At 40.2% G+C, this 18,875-nt stretch overlaps 1 protein-coding gene across 1 annotated transcript in view; it reads left to right on the top strand.

Moving 5' to 3' along the window:
• Nucleotides 1–13,972, top strand: part of WDFY3 (WD repeat and FYVE domain containing 3) — a 238,858-nt gene extending 224,886 nt beyond the window's left edge. The window contains exons 61-67 of the mRNA XM_045018580.1: nucleotides 261–440; nucleotides 6,376–6,558; nucleotides 7,213–7,309; nucleotides 9,238–9,561; nucleotides 10,222–10,333; nucleotides 10,713–10,910; nucleotides 11,560–13,972. Coding sequence (XP_044874515.1) covers nucleotides 261–440; nucleotides 6,376–6,558; nucleotides 7,213–7,309; nucleotides 9,238–9,561; nucleotides 10,222–10,333; nucleotides 10,713–10,910; nucleotides 11,560–11,680 — 1,215 coding nt within the window. The 3' untranslated portion in view covers nucleotides 11,681–13,972. The remainder of the gene's footprint in view (nucleotides 1–260; nucleotides 441–6,375; nucleotides 6,559–7,212; nucleotides 7,310–9,237; nucleotides 9,562–10,221; nucleotides 10,334–10,712; nucleotides 10,911–11,559) is intronic.
• The last annotated feature ends 4,903 nt before the right edge of the window (nucleotides 13,973–18,875 follow it).

Genomic DNA, 18,875 nt, shown 5'->3' with positions numbered 1-18,875 from the left:
TCCCAGTTCAACTAAATAAATTCTCCATTCCATTTACATGAATTAATGTACTGTAATGAATTCCTGTGCTTTATATATTCTGTAGAATACATATTTTTTTCTCATAGATTCCAAAGCCACTGTGATCATCTAGTCTGATCTCCTGTTTAACACAAAGGCCATAGAAATTCCCCCAAATAATCCCTAGAGCAGCTCTTTTAGAATAACATCCTATCTTGATTTTTAAATGGTCAGTGATTTTTGTTTGGTTTTGTTCTTAGGCATTGCTTGGTCATACTGATACTGTCACCTGCGCAACAGCATCACTAGCTTATCACATAATTGTGAGTGGATCACGTGACCGTACCTGCATCATATGGGATTTGAACAAATTATCATTTCTAACACAGCTCCGAGGTCACAGGGCTCCAGTTTCAGCACTTTGTATAAATGAATTAACGGTAAGAACCAATACACTGCATGATGTATGTTCAGAAACTTAAATATTCGTATCCTAAACTCTTTTTTTGACAGGATAACAAAAGGCTTTTTCATGACGGTCAATCCAATTAATTTAATTGATTTTATTTGAATGTGCACACACAAGAGTTCCAAAACATGTACATAGCTACAGCTTTGTTGATTTAAGTCCTTTTTATACTGTTACATATTTTAAGCAGAACCATATATTGTTCAAACAAAAGGAAAGCATCAAACTCTTCAGCGGCTTTTGGGATATTTGTACAACTTACTCCTGTCGAAGAAAAACTCAGTTCTCGCTTTTTGTTTGGATGCAGCAAAACCAAATACTTTATTATTTCTCCAGTAATTACCATGGAGGGAGAGAGTGCCATAGGATACAGGGTCACCCCAGTCCTGGACAGGTCTCTCAACTGGTAAACAATCACAGCAAGCCTTTATACCTTTTACAGACAATTTCTAACAATAATACAGACAGTAAAAAGCAACAAATACATTTTGTTTATACATAAGCTTCTCTGCTATCTCACTAGAAAAACAAGACTGCAAGACTGCATATTGCAAGGTCGTAATAACTTTCACACAATTCCCTCTGTCTTACATTATCTTGCTTCCTCACGTCACCAGGGTCACAGTTAACCTAACTCATGCTAACTAACATTCATTAAGATCTCTTTAAAACCTTGTTAATTATTTACTGGCTTCCACACTCCCCCCTTTTGTACTTCTAGTACAACAAACAATTTCAACTCTCAATTCGCATGAAACCATGGACTTCAGATTCTACAGCAAACATGTCAACCGTCATGGGACGTAATGACAATGCATGATTAGAATGAACATGAAAGGTATTGCTATTCTTACGTTATTTACAACAACAACAACAACAATAATATAATCCTAAATTAACTAACAACATTACAAACAATAACAATCCCATAGGAATAATATAATGGGGCTGTTGTACAATTGCGAACACAAAGCACAAAACATCATACCTAGTACATAAAGTAAACACTCTATAAGCTGTATGAAAGGCATTCCTTCCAGCATGATATATATTCTAAAGCATGGGAATTTGCCCTTGCAATTCAGAGATTCTTAGAACCTTTGGTAACAATGAAAGCAAATTGTGAAACCGATCAGGCATTATTCTAGTCCAATCAAAATATACCTAAAATCTAAGAGCTACTTGCAATATTTTATCTGCATTCTATCTACATTCTATCTGCATTCTATCTGCAGGCCAGTAAATGATATAATTGCCTGCAGCAATGGTAAAATCAATATGTATATCCCATCAGGCGTTATTCTAGGGGTACTGTCTATAAATCAGGTAGGTATACCAGGTGGTCTAATTTCCCAGATGCCTCGGTAAATAATTCAGTTCCACATGCATCCTCCCCATGGACCCAGCAGGATTCGGTATGTGGGAGCCCACACCCCCTAACTGGTCCATATGCTTGGAAGGAGCACTGTGAATGTCCACACTTCCATCCAGAAAGTGTCCAAGTATGTCTTCATGACCACAGATCAGATGGTACTCCTGACGTGTCTGTAAGGGCAGTGGGCCAAGTCTGGTCCAGATCCCACTGCAATGCCTTCCCAGCCTCAGTGATATTCAATACCATCTCTGTCAGTCTCCTTCTGGGTCATAGAACTAAGGGTGGAAACGACATGTAACTCACCAACTTCAGCCTGTACTCAAGATAGCTGAGCTTCAAAAATAAGACTAGCGGCCTTTTCTAGTTGCCCCAATTCCTTATCATGTTCTTGGCCTTTAAGAATAGTCCAAATGGCTACCACACTATTGGCTCCAGCCCACAGGGATCTGGTCAATTCCCCTTTTGTCCAGAGGAAATAACCCATGCCTTTTGTTGTGCTAATCTAATGGCAGCCCCTTGTGAGCAATCTGGGTATGTAGAAAACTGGATAAGGGCAATGTCAGTTAAAATCCAATTAGGGAGGGCAATACATACTGAAGGATTTATCCAGAACACAGGGCGCAGCCTGTAGAATAAACCCCAAAATCCAATTAATACCACAGTCCCAAGCATGGGTCCCACAAATTTCTTCCTGCCAGTATGTAATTCTGTGTTTCTTCACCAGGGTCAGTTCTCAATGTCCTTTTAGTCAGGAATTCCTGGACTTTGGCAATGTCAGTGGAGTGAGTGCTTCTTCTGCCTTCCCAAAACAATCAAGGTTTAGCATCCTACAGGGGAGAGGTTTCCAGCACATATCACCCTGTAATAGCTGTGCTTTTTCTAGAAAAGTCTAAAGGCACAGTTGGTCTGTCAGTGGACAAGGGAGAGGTTGTCCAGAAGCTGTCCAGAAGCACAGTAGAACTAGAAGAAAGAATAGGCTAATCATCAATAGGAAAATTCTTCTGATGTGGAGGGGTGTTTTTGCAGTGAGAATCCTGGGTCCAAGCAGTCAGTCTGTGGCACTTCACAGCGGTGTCGGTAGTCAGCAGGACTTGGAAAGGGCCTTTCCAGCATGGAGCCAAGGCAGTCTTTCGCTGATGGATCTTTATGTAGACCCAGGCTCCTGGTTCCAACGAGTGGCAAGGTTGCACAGGATCCTTTGGTAGTGCTTCCATCACCTGTGTATAAAAAGACTTAACACATTTCATTAGTGCCTGACAATATTTAAGCATTATGTTATCCAGCAAATGAATGTCCATCTGAGCTGGGGTTAGTGGGGGTGCAGTTGGTAGTCAGCATTGGGTGTCCTGTCAAATTTCATGAGGGCTGAGTCCAGTAATTCGATTGGGAATGGCTCTCATACACATCAGTGCCAAAGGAAGGGCATCTGGCCACTTTAAGTGTGTCTCAGCACAAATCTTGGCCAGTTTATTTTTTTGTAAGTCCCGTTCCGGCGTTCCACTGTCCCAGCAGACTGTGGGTGGTGAGGGCAGTGAGCTGCACATAACTCCTTTACAATCTGTCCAGTAAAGTGAGTTCCACGACCACTGTTGATAGTCACAGGGATGCCAAAACGTGGTACAAAATCTGTAAGCAAAGACATCTACTGTCCTGCAGGGAAAAGCTTCAACCCAAGTGGTAAATACATCAATTAAAACTAATACATATTCATAACCACAACATTTAGACATTTAAATAAAATCAATCTGAATATTTACAAAAGGTCCCAAGGAGGAGAGTGGGCTGGCCGGTGCACACCAATCTCGTGTAACTGCAGCAAGCATTTCCCCCCCCCTTCTCTTGGTAGGCAGCCAAGCGGTGTCCTTGACTGGGGCCAGCGCATGTTAGCCATTCTCTTCTTGGCTTTTTCCATTTAACCTACAAAGGAAACTTTTACTCTTCAATTATACACCTTTTTCATACCATGAACACATAAACAGTACTGTTATACAGTACAGAAGTATTATCATTCAATGTATGCCACATATACCCTTTCACTAAAATAACCTTATTACAGAACTTTGGAAGAACAAGCCAGGACAAGCACACCCACTTTGAGAAGTTCACTTAATATAACTTCTAGTCCAATAGCTATCCACCATCCCCAGCCCTCTGGCTAAAAGTCTGAGGTAGCCAGAAGGATCCCTTGTACAATATGGGGAGTGGGTTAACTTTTCATGTCCTCGCTTCCAATTAACCCTGTCAGTATGCAAATTTTAACAACAATTCTCAATTAAAAGATGTGGCCAATGTAGTTTCTTTCTCTTACTTAAGAAAATGTATTAGACTTTAGTATATCACATTTTCTGATGTAACCAAACACTTTGTATTCTAAATTGAACAAAACAAGTATCTGCATCTCAATCCAACATTTCCGCTTGATATCAAATCAGACCATCTCATGAAAATATTAAACACAACAATTCTGGCTACGAAAAAAAACACAACAAGACAGAACATAGAACACACAACATAATTTTTTACTGTGCCAGTAAATCAAGGTACGTTGAATGCTGTGCTGCTGGCATTAGTTTTCTTTGATTATCTGAAAGACAAACAGAGGTCCACCCCGTCTGGGCAATTAAATACTTAAAATATACAAATACTCTTGTTGATTCTAGGCAAAACAGAGGAATTACCCCATATTTTCTCGTATGTGTTTCTTAGACAGCCTTGGTTTCAGAGGCCTTTTTCTTTTTTTTTTTAACCCCTTCTTTTTTTTTTTTTTTTTTTTTTTAACCTTTTTATCTCTTTTTTTTTATTTTAACCATGATGCATCTTTACCTGGTCCGGACCAATACCATGAGGCGGTATGACAACCCCTCTTGAGGCGGTAAAAACCCCTCAGCACCGGTGCATTCTAATGCATTTACCTATGCATTTACCTTATGCATTACCTTATGCATTTACCTTGGCCAACTCAGCAGTTCCCAGTACTGCCATAAACTAACCTTATTGGGGCCTCTCCCCAATACCACTTTGCATCTGATCCTGCTGCACAGTCAATAAGTTCAGATGGCGTGAGCCCAACAGAGACAGACGTCCTCACGGAAAGTCCTCCTCCGATACCCCAATAGAGATTTCAAAAGGTCTCATACCTCTCATGTGGCGCCATGGGGTTCGAAGGGGAATGATCCGTAGTAGGCGTCTGTGGGTCCGTGGGCGTTGCCATCCCGGACGAGCCCCCAAATTGTCGAAGAAAAACTCAGTTCTCGCTTTTTGTTTGGATGCAGCAAAACCAAATACTTTATTATTTCTCCAGTAATTACCATGGAGGGAGAGAGTGCCATAGGATACAGGGTCACCCCAGTCCTGGACAGGTCTCTCAACTGGTAAACAATCACAGCAAGCCTTTATACCTTTTACAGACAATTTCTAACAATAATACAGACAGTAAAAAGCAACAAATACATTTTGTTTATACATAAGCTTCTCTGCTATCTCACTAGAAAAACAAGACTGCAAGACTGCATATTGCAAGGTCGTAATAACTTTCACACAATTCCCTCTGTCTTACATTATCTTGCTTCCTCACGTCACCAGGGTCACAGTTAACCTAACTCATGCTAACTAACATTCATTAAGATCTCTTTAAAACCTTGTTAATTATTTACTGGCTTCCACACTCCCAAAAGCCATGTAACTGGCTGCTTCCAAACCACCTAATGAAATTTGGACCCTAGTGAAAATGTGAAATGCTTGTTGAGCAGTGTAGTCCAAAAGAGGAATACTCATGCAGTGAAGGGAGTTTATTCAACCATAAAGAAAGGGCAACATATCATAAAATCCTATAGTATTGAAATAGCAACTACCATGACCTATGCCTGTGCCTGATGTAGTAGTGAAGATTGCTCTGTTATAAGCATCAACCCTGAGATACTAAGGGCCTGTCTTCACTGCAGTGTTAACATGGGGTATAACTCGAGTGTTGCTCCTAACCTAACTCCTGTCCCCACACACACATCTTTAGTTGGAGTTTAGTGCTAGGGTAACGCAAGGTAACTTAGAGTGAAAACAAGCCAGAACTCCTTTTTAAAGCAAGATAATGAGGGTTAATGTCCTATAAAGCTGCAAGACAGAAAAGGAAGCCCCATAGGTTGGGACATGTAAAACTAGATTGGACAAGATACTGAATATGTACTGTTGTGAATAGTCCTGCCATGGACGATGCTGGGCTCGAGCTCAAATGAATTTATTAATTACCTACATATCATAGGTCTCCGTGAGGTTTGTATTTCTCTGACATAGGTTTTCAAAAATGGATGCCTAAAGTTAGGCTCCCTAAGCCTGTATTTAAGTACCTAAATCAGAGGCCTGCTAGGTGCTCAGCACTTCAGAAAATCAGGATACCTCTTCAAATGTCGAACTATGGATTAGGAGTCTAAACTTTAAGCACCCATTGTCCTATGTTTCTGCTCAAATGAAGTATTTTTGTAAATGCCCAAGATCCAGATTGAAATTTAAAGGATTTGGGTTTTGTTTCCTTTGTCAGGGTGATATTGTGTCATGTGCTGGCACTTACATCCATGTGTGGAGTATTAATGGAAACCCTGTTGTGAGCATGAACACTTTCACTGGGCGGAGCCAGCAAATCCTATGCTGCTGTGTGTCTGAGATGAACGAGTGGGATACACAGAACGTCATAGTGACAGGACATTCAGACGGAGTTGTCCGAGTAAGTAGGAGTCTCTGCTTAGGTACTCGCACTAGGGGTTGTCCAGGGATTAAAATAACATCGAAGTTGCGGAGAAAGTATAGATGTAAACTGCAGACACACATAGCCCTTTCTGGACTGACAGTCTGTAGCATGCTGGGTTTTTTCTTCTGCTTTTTGATGCGTGTGGGGTGATGTGATAATTGACAGGTATCAGTGTGGTGTTTTTTTTAATTTTCACCCCTTTCCAGTCTGTTTTGGTTACTGCTGAACTACTTTTCTGCCTGAAGTATTTTGCAAGACTTCAGTGGGCCAGTTTTTCTTGCAGAAGGAGAGAGAGAGCTAGTAGCATCTCTGTATCTCCACTTGAAACACTCCTGTTCTGTTGCAATCCCTAAGCAGAGACCTGCTCATGTCAAATTGCCATAGGTGGTGGCTTTTTCATAAAACTGGGCTGATGCTGCAGAATTCATTCATTTGTGATCCGGGTTTGATTTCCAGAGGGGAGAACCCCATGTGGTACCTACCCCCTAAAAAGTGGATTTATAGTGTAAATGGTGATGGGCAATGTGGATATTCTGCTCTTAGTTCATAAAGTATTTTATAGGCAGCCTATAAAGATATAAATGTTTATCTTATGCTTCTCTTCCTCTGTCTCCCCCTCCCACACCAAAGTTCTGGCGGATGGAGTTTTTGCAAGTACCTGAAACACCAGCTCCAGAGCCTGTGGAGATCCTGGAAATGCAAGAGGATTGTCCAGAAGCACAAATAGGTGTTTTGTTTAATTTTCTCAGTACCTCGGTAAAATACTATAGCTGTAAACCGCAGGAATGGTGATGCACATTTTAGACCATGGTACAACACACATTTTGGACCAACTAATAGAGAGAGTACTTGATTCTCCTTTCACACCTGTGTAATTCCATTGACTTCAATGGTTGCTCCTGTTTTATACATGGGTGGCCAACCTGAGCCTGAGAAGGAGCCATAATTTACCAATGCACATTTCCAAAGAGCCACAGTAATCGGTCAGCGGCCCCCTGACAGCTGTTTTGTGGCATGCAGGAGGCTCTGTGGTGGGCAGGAGCGAGGGCACAGCAGGTTATGGGGAGGGGGCGGGAAGGGGTGGAGCGGGGGCAGGGCTTGTGGCAGAGCCAGGGGTTGAGCAGTGAGCACCCCCTGCACCTTGGAAGTTGGGGCCTGTAGCTCTGGAGTCGGTGCATATACAAGGAGCTGCCTATTAATGTCTGAAGAGCCACATGTGGCCACCCTGTGTTAATATAAAAAATCCAGCTCATATTATCTGATCCCTTTGTGCAGTTTCCACTGTTAACTGTGGATGTATTAAAAAACCCCAATAACAAAAACAGTTAATCATTCCCTGCCCTATAAACAGGACCATAAGATACCTGAACCAAAACCTATACATAGTAGTGTTACACTACTTTCTTAAAAAAAGGCATGCTCTAACAGCATTACTTATGTCCTTGGGAGCAGATACTATTCTCGTCTTCACAACTAATTCAGTGCACACTAACTATGGCCATTTTCTTGGTGGCTATCTTTTCATCTTCATATTCAAAATAAATGTTAGATTAAGATATCTTGTGAGATCAAATGTAAGTAGCCCCTGCGTAAAATGTAACTAACTATAGGTACTCTAAAGGACATTGAATAAATGTGAATTTAAAGTAATTGTCAGGGTTGTTTATTAAACTGAACTTTTCACCTGCCAGGACTTTATCATATCCATATGCATTTTCCATTAACCCCTCCCCCTAATTATACAACAGTGCCTAGCATTCACTGTGATTATTAAAAAATGCTACAAACATAGCCTACTGAAACAAGAGTAGGCAGCTGGGATCTTAGACATGGTTTTTTTATACTGATTTTAAAACTTTAGTTCAGCTTTAATAGTCATTCTAACCTCTCTAGTTCTGTATCACGCCAGCAGTAAACTACTGAAATTATCACTTCTGTTTCTTTTTCCATCAAGCATTATGTATGTGGTATGTACATGTAAAATAATGAATTTTTTAAATACAGGATTTAGAACTGTAAAATTCAGGGTTAGGGTGGTGCATGTTCCAGTAAGTGGTTGCTGCTTTTATGCAACAATGATAGGATGGGGAAATAAATTCCTATCACACACACAAGAGACTCACAAAAGAGTCAAAGGATGATGCTGAAAGAGCAATGTCTTCCCTGACACAGCTTGCACGCTGCATCCTCAGTTTCACTGAATTAGATTTGGAAGAGTGTAACTAAGTTTTAGATCTTGGGGTAGAAATCCAGGGAAAATGGAATTTTCAAAATCACATAAGTGATTTAGAAGCACAAATACCAATGAAAGTCAATTAAGCCATTTTTGAAAATCCAATCCAGTATCTCTCAAGAAGTGGTATTTCCAGGCAAATAGCAGAGTGTAGGTAATCTTGTTGTCTTATGGGGTGAATATTCAGTGGGACACATGCACAGATTATGTGTGACCCATATCAGTGGCTATCACACAGCTAGCTAAAACCCTGCACTGCTTTGATGATATACCTGTCTGTGATTACAGGAATGACTCCAGTTACACCCACTAGGTTCTTCTGTAGATGTTGCAGCGATGCAACTTTGTAAAAGGAAAGAGAATGAGATATAAATACTTCTGTTGTGCTAACTTCTTCTATTCTCTTGTGCTATATAAAATAGGGCAGGAAGCCCAGGATGAGGACAGCAGTGACTCCGAAGCAGATGATCAGTGTATCAGTCAGGACACTAAACCACGGGAGAGCCAGAGTCAACCAGAGAGCACCAGCCACAGGCCTGTACCATCATCATCCAGGACGGCAGCAGCATGGTCAGCAGACAGTGGCTCCGATGACTCAAGACGTTGGTCAGACCAGCTCAGCTTGGATGAGAAAGATGGCTTTATCTTTGTGAACTATTCTGAGGGGCAAAGTAAAGTGCATCCCCATGCTCAGGTTAACCACCCAAACCATGTAGAAGTACGGCACCACAGCAAACTTAAACCAGGTACATGAAATGAGAATCACATTCTCCCTTATTTAACTCTGTGCTGTAAACAATGAGCCTTAAGGCTGTATGCTTCTGTTCCTGCTGCATTAGGCACTGTGAGTTAAAGCATGAAAGTTTTGCAGACGGAAGCTCTGAATTTTCTTTTCTGGTTAGTCAGTCATAACCCAAAAATGTCAGTTAAGGGGTGTCACTTGTAGTATTATTAAGGTGCATGTTATTTCAGCTCTTCATGCAATGCAGTGTTCCCCAAATTTTTGAAGACTTGAGTCCATCTTACAGAAAAAAGTGAAATCAGTCATGGCTCTGCAGCCCTTCCCTGTGGTGCTAAAAGCTTACCTGGGTATTTTAATTCATACCTCCTTTGTCAGTGTCCTTTCTTTGGCTAGACCTTTGCATCTCTCTCTTTGGGAAACACTGGTGTTGAAGCTTCATAATAGGATACTTCCTCTCCTTTCTTAAGTGCAGTGAAACAGTTTAAAATGTTGACAAAGTATCATTAATCTGGCATAGACCTGTATTAGAGACAGGGTGCCCTCCAGGAAGATTGTTCCTTCTCCCTACCCACATAGTCTCCTGGGGATAGGATACAATCTGGTGTGTGATGACAAAGCAATAGCGAGAGGACTTTAGTTATTCTTTTTTCCTGCCCACTTCTAGGATACAGATGGGAGCGTCAGTTGGTATTTAGAAGCAAACTAACTATGCACACAGCATTTGATCGCAAAGACAACGCACATCCAGCAGAGATCACAGCACTAGGCATCTCAAAGTGAGTAACCCAAACACTGTTGCTTAAGGTGGTTTTTCAAAATGGATGAGTTTGGGTGGGTGGATGGGGGCGGGAAAGGCTACATTTTGTTACTCTAAGATACAGTGAAAACCTGACAGAAGAGCAGCATTTAGAACTGGAATAAAAAGCACATGACTGAAAACCTGATTAATAATAGCTACTACAGCTTGTAGTTATGCACTCTCATAATTGTATTCCCCAGTAAGACCAGGCTAATTTGTGTTTGCCATCTCTGTTGGTCTCAGTTTAATATTTGGTATGAACAAGTAATTGACATGTACAGCACACAGGTGATGAGTCTGTAATGGGGAACAAACCTGGTGTTGTGTGGCTGGAATGTCCATTCATGTTCTTGCAGGGATCATAGCAGGATTCTAGTAGGTGATGGTCGAGGAAGAGTGTTCAGCTGGTCTGTGAGTGACCAACCTGGCCGGTCTGCAGCTGACCATTGGGTGAAAGATGAGGGAGGAGACAGCTGTTCAGGCTGTTCAGTCCGATTTTCTCTCACTGAAAGACGTCACCATTGCAGAAACTGTGGACAACTCTTCTGTCAGAAGTAAGCAGTCATTAGTTTTCCTTATACAAAGCACCCTAGCAGGAGCGTTTTAAAAAGTGAAAATGTAGGTTTCTTAATTAAAAAAAAAAAAAAAAGTTATGAAAACACTACCAGTGTCACAATTTTTAATGGAAATAGTTGGAAAAAACAGGGCCCATCCGTCTTTTTAAAATCATTAAAGCAGCAGCAGCTTGATTAAAAACTTTAACTTTAGCAACTTTAAATCCTGCTCGTTTTATGAAAAAGCAAACAAACTAGAATTACTATATTAATTCCATATATGGAGCACTTAAGCCATGCATTGGAATATGATTAACAATACGTTTCTAAAACAGTCACAAATTGATGCAACCTTTGGAAATGGACACAGCTTATATCCATGCAAAGACTGTTTGGACTAGTCCTTATTAAAATCATTCTTGTAGTGGTTTTGTACAGTCACTGCACAAACAAAGGTCCAGGTGTTCTATTCCCAATGCAATTGTGCTAGATTTCCCATCACAATCTATTTAAGCTAGTTTCCTCTCCTCCCTCTGCCCCCCAGCTTGTCTTTGGTCCCTGCTGTGACTAACTAAGATATTTTAGGACTATAAATAAGAGGGTGTGGTTATGGGAAGAACACCCTTACAACTTTATTTTCCTCTTTCAGGTGCAGTCGATTTCAATCTGAAATCAAGCGTTTGAAAATCTCATCACCAGTAAGAGTTTGTCAGAACTGTTACTACAACCTGCAACATGAGAGAGGTTTTGAAGAGGGGCCTAGAAATTAGTGAGGCTTTAACACAAACTAAAGACCAAGCTCTGCAGGATCTCAGTTCAGCCCCACAGTAACTCACTGAATTAATTACAGAATCGTGCAGTGAATTTGGAAGGGATTAGAATATTGTCCGTTTACACTTATCTTTGTACTGTGTTAAGCACTGAAAGAAAAAGGGATCATTGATTTCATTTATGTTGATTGAAGTTATACAGCTAACAAATATTCAAATGGGCCGCAAGCACCAGAAAGACAGGATTGGTAGTCACAAATATAGTAAAACTTTCAGTACCCAAATCTCCCTATTAACATGGCTATCAAGAGAAAAATCCTCACTTACTAACCATCTGTTCTTGTGGGGCTAGACATCCTTATTTGGGGGTGGGGAGAGGCTTTTTAGAAGATAGTTGTAAATCTGCCTTCTTCACAAGCAACTGTGTATAATGTAAATAGGTATAACGGCCTTTTTATCTAAATATGAACTTAACTGCCTGTTACATGGGACTTCAGCCTAACCACTATACTTTGTGTGGCATCTTTAGCTCATCTATCAACTTAAATATGAATGTTTAAAAAACTCAAAAGGCATTATTTGTATTTTTGTTTAAAATTCAGTCTGTGCATGTTTCTCTTTCAGTTGCCCACAATATCCTAATTTAAACAAGGCTCTTTGTAGAAATGACATGGATTTTTTTTTTTAAAGGAAAACTTTTTGGGGGAATAGGACTTGCAATATTTTATTCTAATTGTAAAATAACTAGGAACTAAGTTATAAACTCTGTAGTTGCATTTTATACCTACCTATTTACCACCTCATTGTTGATATTTAATACAGCCTCTTTTATACATACATTACAGCTGCTGGTTTGTTCAGTACTTAGCGTTAAGCAGCTGAATCATGCAATGCAAGAACCAGCTTTTACCTTCTTAAATAGAAATTGGCTTGCATGTAACTCAAAATTAACTTCTCTTGCATAAAATTTAGTCTCTTTGGCACCTTTGTTCTACTGAACATAATCCTTGCTCAATAACTGGATAATATTTATATCAGAACTGCTTTTAAGTCGTCACTGTTCAGTGACAAGACGATGATTGGTAGTTTTCCATTATGAATTTAATTACAGTATTTTTAAATCAGTAATTTATTTTGCACCACATATGGGACAGACACTGGCATCCACAGCAAGTAGAACAGTTGCAGAAGACAGGCCCACAGTCATACTTTCTGGTGGTTGTTTTTTTAAGCGTATGTATATATTTTGTAAATGGGTGACAAAACTGGTCTAGATTTAGGTATATTCACAAACAGAGAATACTTTTAAATAATGGTGAGAATATGACCCAAGTCAACAGGAAATGGGCCAAACTTGCATCAGTGGATATGCCATGAGCAATGTCATTGGAACAATGGAATTACCTTAATTTATGTGGGAGTGACAGCATTATATATAGCTAAATCAAACACACCTTAAATTGCACCAGTGAAAATATTAGAACCTCTATGATGATATGAGATTTCCCAAAAGATAGTCAAGTGCTAACTGAAGCACCTCCCTTTTGTTGATTTTGTGCTTTTACTTTTTATCCTGGAACACATTTATGCACTGAAAGTTAAATAGGTATTTTGATACACGTTTAAGTATGTGATGGACTGTAACAATTAGATAAAATTCCTGTTTTGGTATGTATACTAGGTCCCCAAGGGAGCAAAAAGGCTCCACACTATTGCGTGAGTAAAGGCAGGTTTAGTTAGATCAGTTGAGCCAGTAGCTGCTTTGCATGGCCAGCTTGACAAATTTATCTTTAAGGGAAAAAAAATGCTTTTGGTACAGAGAGCCTACATTTCTGTATTAATACTGCTTTGATGCTATAATCCAGATTAGGGGTTGTTAACCTGTACACTGTCAATTTTAAAACCCTTAAATGCACCTGAGTCCACTGAAATCTTTTCCTCTTGTTTCCAGCTTGTTTTTGTATGGGCTGAGACCTCACTATCTTAGTTCCAAATTAATTTTTATAGCTCAGACAATAAACCCTTGGAAACATGGGGTTTTTCTCACAGAAAGAGTTGATTGACGTAAACTAAATATTAAATGCTGCTAAAAAGCAAGGTAATTTACCCTCTGCTCCTCTCTACCCCCTACCCCATCCTGTAGTATTAATCTTAATTTACATTTAGTAAACCAATAAAACCCACTCTGCAGGCTTAATTCCTGTCCTGCAGTGTATAGCAAACTCTTCCAAAACAACTTCTTGCATTTAGGAAGTGCAGTACAAACACTATCTGATCAGATTTCCTCTGGCAACTGTTTTGTTCAATTGGGGATAGTCTTTTCTTTTTAGCTTCTAATGCACAAACCTACTTTGGTTTGTTGTCCCTATAAAAGTTTGTTGGAGCAAAAACACTAACATTAGCAGTCTATATTCTCTGCGAGTACCTCACCTGTCTTCTCGGGCCTTGTTCTTTGTAGTATACTTATTAATTCATGTACTCTAACACTTGTATGTATGGTGCAACTGTAATGTCATGCTTATGAAGATGAGTTTGGCTGCCTCAGCCCACATTTAATAGCAAAACACTTTAGATAAGTTATTTTGCACTTTCTTATGTATAAAATTGGTAGAAAATTATTTTTGCTTTGTATCATTTAAAGACTCCTTTGTTTCAGTAAATGAACTGTGTACAAAATATTTATGCAGTTAAAACTGTTTTTAGAAAGTATTTTTAATTTCAGCAAGTTTGGTTACTTGTTGCATGACTATTAACACAGCTGACTTTTTGTGTCAGTGCAATGTATATTTTTTTGTCCTGTTATTAACTTGTAAGCCCTAGTAAATGGCAACTTATTTGTACAGCAGCAGGAGTAAATTGAAGATAACTGGCTAAGACTGGAGTGTGGAATTTTGTACTATATTGCAGAATCCAATCTCTCTTTTTTTTGGTGGTTATGTAAAAGGCCTGAAGAATTACTATCTCGTGTGCAATCTGTGATATCTGAATGTTCATTGTATATTTGTCTCCAATGCAAAAAGGTAGAGTAACACAATTACAATACATGATTAAATGCAATAGTTCAGGTACTTAAGTATTTTTTTCATTTCAAATAAATACCTGCTATTTACCACCAAAAGGTTGTTTTGCATTTATCTTTGAATAAGGAAGCACGGGTTGCAGTTGAACTGACCACATCTTAGGAGTACCAGTCCTATTTGATTTTTTTTCCAAATGTGAGTACGGTAATTCATAAATGTTAGAACAGAAAACCCTTGTGTTTGTTTTACATCATAAGCCTTATTCCCATCATGGCCAATCCTCTAGGTTTCAATAGTATCTCAACCTAATGTAGGAAAAACTGAGAAGGGAATGACTATCTTGGTTCCTTAAGGAATTTTAAAATCTCAAATTTTAATTTAACCTCCTTCCCCAAGCAACCTTCAACCTTACCTAGAGAGAGATTGCTGGAGAGGGGGAAATTCCAAATGTTGTCTTATATCAGTAACAGTTTGCTGAAATTCTAATTGTTGGGGGAGTGAGCTCATGTTTCACCAACCTTGATACTGTCTTTACAAATAAGGTGGTTTTTTTTTTAAATCAATCACATGCTATCCCTTAAAACTTGCTTGCACAATTAAGTGTTCCAATATTGCCAAATAGCTGGCTGACTCCAGAACTGGTACAGTGAATGATTGATCTTGCAGAGAGAATAAAAAATTTCTTACCCGTAATGGTATCTCCCCCAGTTCTGCACTTCTGGCTGCTCTCCTTGAGCTGCAGCTTTGGAAATGTATCAGTGTTTTGGCCATGTCCCCTCTGCTCCTGCTTGCCACCAGACAAGTTATTCCAAAGCTATAAAACTTGAATATCATGAACAAAGAGAGATAATTCTATACATTAGCCCAAGATAGATGGTAACAATCCCACTTCATTATCTGACCTTTGACTCATGAGCTACCTAGGATGGGTACAATTGTGGGTGATGCCGCTAGCGGAAAGGAAGTTACCAGTAGAAATGTTCCATTCTGCAGCCCAGCATCTCCCACAATTCTGGGTCTCTGGAAAGCTGCAGGCAATGAACAGATGTAGGGAGGATTATGAAGGAAAAAATTTTTTGTAGGAAGTTAAACTATCCCCACCTCTCTCTGCTTGCTCATTTCTGGCTTCCAGTATTTTATGAAGGTGGTGGCAGCTTTGCAAATTTCCATCCATGCGGTTGTTACAAAATCCAGATTCACACTCCCGTCTCCACTAAGTGCCATCAGGAGAGAACAGACTGGCCGTCAGACAGAGGTGCTTCTTTTGCCCTTTTTGACTGGTGTAAGTAACATGCAGTCAATTAGTGGCATAAGCAACTTTTAATAGCTTTGCCAGGGATTCTGTTTTTACATTAAACTTGTCCAATTTTGGAAGTACTCCCACATACTTCAAAGTAGTCATTCACTCACATGAAAATCTTCTGGTCTGGCCAGGCCGAATTTATTTGATCACTACCTCCTTCTGCCACTCAAATTCCACAGCCAAGTCACCTTTCCAGTGTCAAGGGGCCGAGACAATGTAAACTTGACTGTATTTCCAGACCTGAGGAAGAGCTCTGTGTAAGCTTATTTCTCTCACCAACAGACGTGGGTCCAATAAAATGTATTATCTCACCCAACTTTTTCTGTAGTCAGTTGCCCTTTTCAAGTGGGTCTTTCACAAATCAGAACACTGCAGTTAAAGAAAATTTGATTATAAAACCATGAGTTCTCATGGGGGCTCACGGATGGATGTTAATCTAAAATTCTTTTACCTTGAACTGACTAGCTTTTAAGTTGGTGCGCCTTTAAAACGTTCCTTTATCTTGTCTTAACTTTTAAACATTCCTTTTATCTTGTCCTTAACCCTTTTCTGAAGGATTTTAGAATCCAGGCAAAAATCAGTCAAGCTTCAACAGCTATTGGAACATTTTTTTCATTTTTTATAGATGTTAACACACCACAAACATCAATTAAAAAAAACAACATGCACTGATTTGCTAGCTATACACTTAACACATAAGCTTAGCAATGCAGCATCCATGTGTCTCATCTGAAATTGCAACTAAGTTAACAGTCAGAAAGGAGGACATGTTTGATATAGAAGGATCACACGATTTTGTTTAATCCTAATTCAATCAACTGGTAAATATCATCCTATTTCACCTAAAAAACGCACACAAAATATGCTATTGACAGCAGGACAACGTGTTACTAAACTAGTATTTTGAAAGTAACTCCTCGTCAATCACTAAGAATGCACACAACTTCCATGTGTTCAGTAGTGAGTCAAACAGTTGGCTCAAGGGCATTCAGAGATAACACTATCTAGGGAAACACATTCCTCGTTACTCCAAGCAAGAGAAGTTACTTACATACCCAATTTCATAAGCTACAGCGAGTGACTGACCAAACACAATTTTGAATCCCTTCAGCTTGCTACATTGCTGCAGAAATTCACTTAATGTATTTTTAAAAGTAAACATCCAGGGTCTGTAGTAAGTTACAGCCCAAAGCATTACTCCACCATACACTGAAAAATGACTCAGTGGTAGTTCCTTCTGTCTTCTCCCATTCCACCGGAAGACAATAGGGACAACTGGCATCCTGGATTCCCTCTTTTTTGACAGCAAGGAGGCAAAGAATTTGAGAATACTCTCCCTATATAAGGCCCAGTCATTCCCTTCCCTTTCCAGTTGAATATTTCCAAAGCAGAGGGAGGCCAAGACAGTGGCTCCCACCCTCAGAAGGGAAGCAAGGTGTAGGAAGGAAGACTATAACAAAGAATTACTGGTAAGTAATTCTGCACTTGTCATATACATCCCTTTTCTCCTATAGTGTGAAAAAACAGTAGGAAGAATTGGCAGTTGCAGCACATAATACCATAGATGAAGGCTTACCTTAATATGCATCCTGTAGTGCCCAGCAAGCAAGAGATGTCCTGTGAAGATAGACCAGGGCCGCTCAGAGGATTCAGGGGGCACCCCGCCGCAGACCCCGGAGCGAGTGAAGGACCCCGAAAAACCTCTCGTGGGGGCCCCTGCAGGGTCTGGGGCAAATTGCCCCCCCGCCCCGCAGGCGGCCCTGAGATAGACTGTTCAGCTGGTAGTACTTCAGCGTATGTGAGGAAAACCACATGGCAGCCCAGCCTTAACCCCTTCAGCAGATGCTTCTATCCTCACTGGCCAGGAAGTAGTTGCCACTGTAAGAATGCCCTCCCCAGCCCCGCCACCAAAAATAAACAAAATTCAAGGGAGCAGGTTAATTGGCCTGAACATAAGTTAGACAGATACATATGTTATTTCATCCAATTACAGAAGCCTATGAAGCTGTTTTTTCCATTTGATGACGACCATCAGAACAGAAAGAGCTGCTTAATTTGAACTCCTGACAAGATCAACTTTGTGACTCATTGAAAGAATGCAGGTGCCACGCCAGCCCCCTGACTGGCTTAGATGGGCTACAGAACAGGCTGGCTGAGGTAAAACAAACTCCAGAGGACTCTGAGTACCTTTCCCAGACCTGAAGGAGAGCTCTGTGTAGCTTGAAAGCTTGTCTCTCTCACCAACAGAAGTTGGTCCAATAAAAGATATTACCTCACCCATCTTGTGCCTCTCATCCTGGGACCAACATGGCTACAACACTGCATACAATTGTTCCTACTCTCTTTACATAGGCTAGGAGAAAGGGGAGATATGGGCTTTGCACTGCAACTTGCAGCCAAGAGCATATTCCTCCCTCCCCGTGCATAGAAGCAGCACTTGGAATTTGTTTGGGCCACACTTGTTTTTGCCTTGCAGTTTGGACAGACTTTGTGCTCAGCTGGCAGTGCCGATTCTGAGAGCAGAGATTGGTAGAAGTGGGGAGAATCAGGAACACTGGAAGCAGAGCACAAAGGATGTTCTTACCAAGTGGGCCATGTTGCCAACAGAAATCTCACTATAGGGCTGTAGAGCCCAAAAGGGAAACGTTTTTACTGCAAGGAGTCAAGTAACTGCAGTGCAAATAAGTCCATTGTCTATCATTTTCATCAGCTGTGAATGGCTGCAATAGCATTACAGGACCATTTATCATCTGCAAGAATATATCAGAAACATCTTATTTTCAAAAATAAGTGTAGAAGTTACACTGCATATTACATTCTTACACCACTTTTTCTTAACAGTACAAATTATTGCTCAGGATCACAAGACTCC

The sequence above is a fragment of the Mauremys mutica genome, chromosome 5 (assembly GCF_020497125.1).
Source record: "Mauremys mutica isolate MM-2020 ecotype Southern chromosome 5, ASM2049712v1, whole genome shotgun sequence".
NCBI lineage: Eukaryota > Metazoa > Chordata > Testudines > Geoemydidae > Mauremys > Mauremys mutica.
This window is presented reverse-complemented; position numbering and strand designations above follow the sequence as displayed.